This window comes from Crocodylus porosus, unplaced genomic scaffold (assembly GCF_001723895.1).
Source record: "Crocodylus porosus isolate Cpor-Errol unplaced genomic scaffold, CroPor_comp1, whole genome shotgun sequence".
Classification (NCBI taxonomy): Eukaryota; Metazoa; Chordata; order Crocodylia; family Crocodylidae; genus Crocodylus; species Crocodylus porosus.
This window is the reverse complement of record NW_017728909.1, coordinates 74348672-74354671: the sequence shown is the minus strand read 5'-3', so window position 1 is coordinate 74354671 and position 6000 is coordinate 74348672. Positions and strand designations below refer to the sequence as shown.

General features: G+C 38.6%; 1 protein-coding gene across 1 annotated transcript in view; it reads left to right on the top strand.

Annotated features, from left to right (window-relative positions):
* Positions 1-418: 418 nt before the first annotated feature.
* NREP (neuronal regeneration related protein) overlaps positions 419-6000 on the top strand; it is a 29079-nt gene continuing 23497 nt past the window's right edge. Inside the window, exons 1-3 of the mRNA XM_019531722.1 lie at positions 419-423; positions 471-668; positions 1952-2012. Coding sequence (XP_019387267.1) covers positions 419-423; positions 471-668; positions 1952-2012 — 264 coding nt within the window. The remainder of the gene's footprint in view (positions 424-470; positions 669-1951; positions 2013-6000) is intronic.

Here is a 6000-nt window from a genome sequence, read left to right as displayed (position 1 = left end):
CATTGGTCGGCGGTTCTCCGGCTGCCCAGACAGCGGGGGGAGGGGGCCGAGCTGCAGATTATTGCAGACTAAGCAGTCTGGCTCTGCAGCAGCAAGGGAGGGAGGGAGAGTGCGCGCGCGCGCTTGTGTGTGAGTGTGTGTGTGTGTGTGTGTGTGTGTGTGTGTGTAAGGAGGGGGGGGAGTTGGCTGCCAGCCAGCCACCATCAGAATTAGCTCATTGTTCAATATAACCAGCACTGTGGCAACCAAACCCCAGCCTAGGAGAGAGGCAGAGACTTTCCCCCAGCTGCCCCCCCCTTTTTCCCCTCCTTCTTCTTTCTCCAAGGCTGCACTTTGGAAGAGGTGCAGTCATTCTCCCCCCTTTCCCTCTCCCCACTTCTCCGCCCCCCCCAGCTATAAATCTCCCCCGCCCCCCAGCATGCTGCCTTTTTTTTTTTAATCCACATTTGTGTTTCAGATCATGTAGAAAGGACAGAAAGTGAGCAGGGAGCGGGGGCTTTTGTCTGTAAGTATCTGCAACGCGGAGCCACAGATTTGTGCTGCCTTCTCTGTCTCTCTCTTTGTTTCTTTCCATTTCTCTCTTGCCCTCAGCTGGACTCTGCTGCAGCAGATTCACTTGCCTCCTGGCTCCACATTTCCAGCAGGCTCTCTCCAAGGAGATGGGAAGGGTGCAGCCTTGTGTCTCTTGAACTCTTTTGTCTTTCTGCTTTGAGGTGGGGGGTTAAACTGGGGGTTTTGATGCCCAAGTTTAAAAAAAAAGGGGGGGGGAGATTATATTATGCAGAGGGCGTCTGAGGCTGTGATTTTTCTCTCCCCACCTTTGCAGCCAGAAAACCAACAATGCATTTTAGAAGGGAATGCACTTTGCTGTTCTCGCCTGCATGCACAGCTCTGGGATTGGGTTTTTCTCTCCCTTTTTTTTTTTTTCCACCCCCCCCAACCTCCCCGTAAAACAAATCTCCCTCTCTTCTCCGCCCTGACACTGGATTCCTCTCAGGCTGCCGGGGTTTATTTTTAGAAAGCAGTCATTCTTCTTGCAACAGCGTCTTCTGCATTTTTTGCATGTGCGGCAGCTGAACTTTTTTCGCGTGGTTCCTTGTTAAAAAACAGAAGAAGTGCCTTTGTCGAAATGCCTTTATTGTTCTCAAGCAGACAAGTGGCTAGAGAGCTGCATGTTGCATGAACTTGCAATCTTCTGTCCAGTGTATGTTGTATGTGTGTGTTTAAATCGATGCCTCCTATCTATTTACATTTAATACATACAGTTGCTATAAATGTATAAGCCAAACTTAATTTCAAAGCTGCTAGATTCTCACTGATGAGCACGGCTAAAGGAGGTGTGCAGTGAATGTGATCATTCAAGGGGGTTGTATCTCGGTAATTTAGCATAGCATTTTGATAAAATGGTGTAACTTTACATAGTCTTCATTATTTTCCTGTCTGAGGTTAGGTGTGTATTTAAGACGAAAGGTTATGTAATGCAGTGCCATTTCCCAAAATACACACTGTCTGGGCCATTGAATTGTGAAAGTGTGACACTTGTATTTGCTGTCTTGGTTGCAAATAATCCAGTTGATATTGTATCTTGGGAACAATAGACAGTGTTTCCAGTTGGGATAAAATAATCTGTTTGTGTCCTTGTATGATTTTAAAGTGGACTAACCATTGGGTACGTTGCACATGAAAGATGTGCAGAGTACTAAAAATAGCACAGGGCTTTGCAAATCTAGGTACTAGGGATTCCTTTGTCCTATATTTAAGCCTACAGACCACTGAAATGCAGAGAAGCATGATATGTGCCTAGAATAATTTGCATTCCTTTTGATCTTAACCGCTGAAACCTATATTTGGCTCATCACTATTGTGCTGGCAAAAAGCCTTTTGAATTTTGTGACAGTTGTGGTGATAGGATTTTTTTCATATTTTTTCTCTTTTTCTTAATCATTTGCAGATTCCTCTCCTTGTGCTACTTGAGCGAAACTGCAGTCTCAAGACTTAACAGTCTAAAAATGGTAAGAATTAGTTGTTCTAGCAGAGTCAGAAATTTCTCATGGTATAAAATATAAATATTAACCTTCCTTTCCCCCTCCCTCAGACACATACATGAATATGACCTTAAAAGACTTCTTTTGAGATTCTGGGGATTTGCCATACAGTGATTAATGCACTCTGAAAGCCTTTGTGAGTTGGATCTCTCATTTTCAGGCATTTTGAATAGAAACCTGAAATCTTTCTTTGTGCAGTAAGTTTTATTCCATCAGAACAGGAGAAAGTGTATAGTATGTTTCTTTATAATGCACATCATAACATACATGGGCAAGAATGCCCTTAAAACAAAGTAACAGACCAACGGCTCCATCACAAGAAAGGAAAGAAGTGAGTTTCCATTTAGTAAGTGAAATAGTTACTTAATATCATTCTGTAGGTGCAAGATATAAGATTCAAAACTAATTTGCTTAATATAAGGTAAGTTTGTACCAGGACAGCCTTTTCTTGTGAGAAGAGTTTGTTCCAGATAAAAGAAAACTTAGGCCTCAGCTGAGCTGATCTCATAATGCTATGAATTGAATGAAATGACCAAACAGCACTATAATCATTATTACTTGTGGTACTTTTTGTGATATTTTATTCATTAGTTATACTGTAAATTCTTATTGAGGATATATTACTAATCGTAGAGGTGAAACATGGTAAATTCCTAATAAAAATATGGCATCCCCTGACACAGGACAGCCCAGTTTATATTGTCAAGGGCCTTAAACAGTTGGTAAGTGAGTCATTGAGGAAAGGACTCTTCAGGTTTGTATACTTTTTTTAGAAGGATCTGCCAAGGCAGACAGTAAAACGTGATGTTTTGTGTACATATTAAAATACAGTCATTATTCAGAAAAATGAAGAATGCCTGCTCTGGCATACCATTGGCCTATCTTGACTGTTAAATACTGTTATCATCAGGCTTCTAAAAACAGGGCTTTTTAATATTTAGAGGGCAAAATATTGTGCTAATGTACATCTGGCTAAGTCCCGTTGTCTGAAGTAGAATTACAAGGGGCAGACACTAACACCACAATTGGTCACAAATGGGAAGCTCCTAAGTACACTATTTGGAAAAAGGTGGGATTTTGTTAATTGGCAGAAGTTATGGTGTATTGTCTGGTTCCTTCTTTTTACACAAGGAGAAGTAAATCGGAGACAGTTGCATTTTAAAAAAAAAAAAGAAATCTGTTGTGAAAATGACTTTTATTTGTCACCTGAATCTTTTATCATTTGCGTCTTCAAAAAGTCATACTCTCTGGAATGTGGTTTTAGTGAAACGTAGTACTCACCTTTATACACATGTAGGGTAAAGTATAGAAATGGATGCTAATAATGAATAAAAGTCATGTTAATAAATGCCCAATTCATGCTACAGTGATGTTTCTAATTGGACCATCATTTTGGACCAACCAGCCCCTGTCATGGGAGACAATCTACATATATTTTGGTAAGATAAATAGAAATGTTATGATAATAGGCAGGGTGGTATATATGAGGTAAAATTGAGTAGGCATGGAACAAAAGAAGATACTTGGATTTTTAGGCCTAAAATGACCATTGATTTTTGTCAGCAGATGGTTCCATAAATCAAGCAAGATTTCTGTAGTAGTCTAGTGGAATTAGTTCTGTAAAGCCAACTTGCATGCCAGAGCATAAAATAAAAGATGGAACTATCCAAATGTAGACTATAAAACAATTACCCTATCTATTAAGAGTTTCCGTTGTTAACTCTGCCGTATAGCATGAATGGAAATCTCAATTGGTTGCTCTTGGAAAATTTTTTTATTTGTTGTGTAAAACCTAGTTCCACAACTTTTTTGTGGCTCTTCCATCAGCATTCCAGTCAAAAACAGACCAGATCCTGTTCTGGCTTTACACGCTGTGCAAGGTTTCATGAGGTACAAGTCTTGGCAGAATTTACTTCTATTTCTCTCTCTCTCTCTCTCTCTCTCTCTCTTTTTTTTTTTTTTTTTTGTTTGTTTGTTTTTGGCACAGTACCACTGAATGAAATGAAACTGGACCCCTGGCATACTTCTTTCTTTACAGTAGTGGACATAGTTGCCAGTGAAAGAATTCTTGTATAGTCATTTGTTCCAGTTTTATTTTTGAGTTCTAATATACAGGACTGTTCCTTTTTACAGGCCAAATGGAGACAATTATGTATTTTAGTGTAGAACAAAGCAAAGTTCTTCTACACAGTGTGAAATATTTTGCCTTTTTTTTTAGTTTACCCCAAGGCTCTGTCCTACCTCTGCTGAAGTCAATAGGAATTTTGGTGTTCGACTTTGTGAGCTGAATTGGGTTCTTTTTTTTTTTTTTTTTTTTTTAAACTGTTTACTTCTTGACCAAGTGTATACATATGGTTAAGACTACAGTAAATTAGAAGAGTGACTAGCAGATTTGTTAAATAGTACAAATTTATCCCTGGTGTAACTCCATTGAAGTGTTATCTTCTCTAGATGTTCCTGTATGTGCCTTTTTTATTAAAGCTGTTTTACAGTATGTATAATTTGAAACACATTTGGGGCTCAGTTTTCAATATTTGTTCTGCTTTATACAGCTGTTTGGTTTTTTTGAGGGGGGCGCGTTTCTTCCAGTATTGTACTTAACGATTCTTTAGGTAATGGGCTCTGGACATTTTGCCCCTAGTGTAGAAAGTTACCACCAGTAACAATTTAAAAAGTATTGAAGACACTGAAATAGTCGCACAACATTCTTCTCTGAAGTTTTAACTCATGGATTTTTAAGGGATATTATATCACATCACATAATTTGAAACTATAAGGGATCAGTCCTTAGCTTATGTAAGTTTCATCCATTTAAAATGTGACCTATGATGGAAGACAGAGCTATTTTTTACTCTCTTATGATCTAGAAAGTCCTGAGGTGCTGCAGTTTTCTTCTTCTTTACTTAGACATTTCCCCCCAAATTATAATGTTATTTTTTTCCTGGCAGGCTCTCTATAGACAGTTGAGATTACAACAGAATAGATAACTGAGTTTCCTGTAAGCTAAGAAAGGAATCAGTTTTAATTCAATCTTTAATAAAAAGTAAAATTTTTTTTTTTTTGGTCAAAATGTATTTAACACGTATGCCCAGCAGTTGAAAGGGGTGGAAAAAAAGGCTTTGTCAAAGATTCAATGTCCTGACCTTTCCGTTAAGGAATAGGAAGGCTCCCACTCTCCTTTCTGGATCCTTCAAGCCTTCAAGAAGACCCCTGGCAAGACCAGGAAATGTGGAAAAAAGAAAAGGAAAAATAAACCTGAACAAGCTTTTTGTCCACATCACAAAGAAGCAGGAAAGTGCAAAAGCTTGCTTTTCTCTCCACCCCCATTTTGTTCACTTTGCAGGTCATCTTTAAACAGGCGTTCAATTGCAAAGAGACTGCAGAATCAGGTACTAGGGAATATGAGACGTGGGTTTACATGGACAGTTCCCAGTAACTCCAAGAAGAGTTTTGATGTGTGTGTCAAAGTATGAATAGGTTTTTAAGAATTTAAATTTGATCCATGTAGTGGTGGGGGCGTTGAGAAAATAAAGATATTATGTTCCAGGACAGGCCATTAATTTCAAGATGCTATTTTATAGTATGGTAGTTTTATTTTAAATCATTACTGCTGTTAGGTGCGATGGGGTATAGTGTATTTACATTAACCCAGAATAAAAATCCCAGGAAACAGATCAGTTCAAACTGAGCTATTCTAACAAGCTGTCTTTTTCTGATGTGAGCTTGTTTTAGTACTCTTATAGTGCAATTCATGCACAATTCATTTTATGTTCTTTTTTAGAAAAAGGACAATGGGGTGATGATCCGTTAGAGAAGAAAACAGTAGAGGGGAGACACTTCTGTTAAAGGACCATCTCATTTTTTCTGGAAGCTCATTAAAAAATGGATAATAATATCATTCATGTTGGGTGAAGAAATGCAGGAGATTAAGCTTTTCATACAAAATTGACTTAAT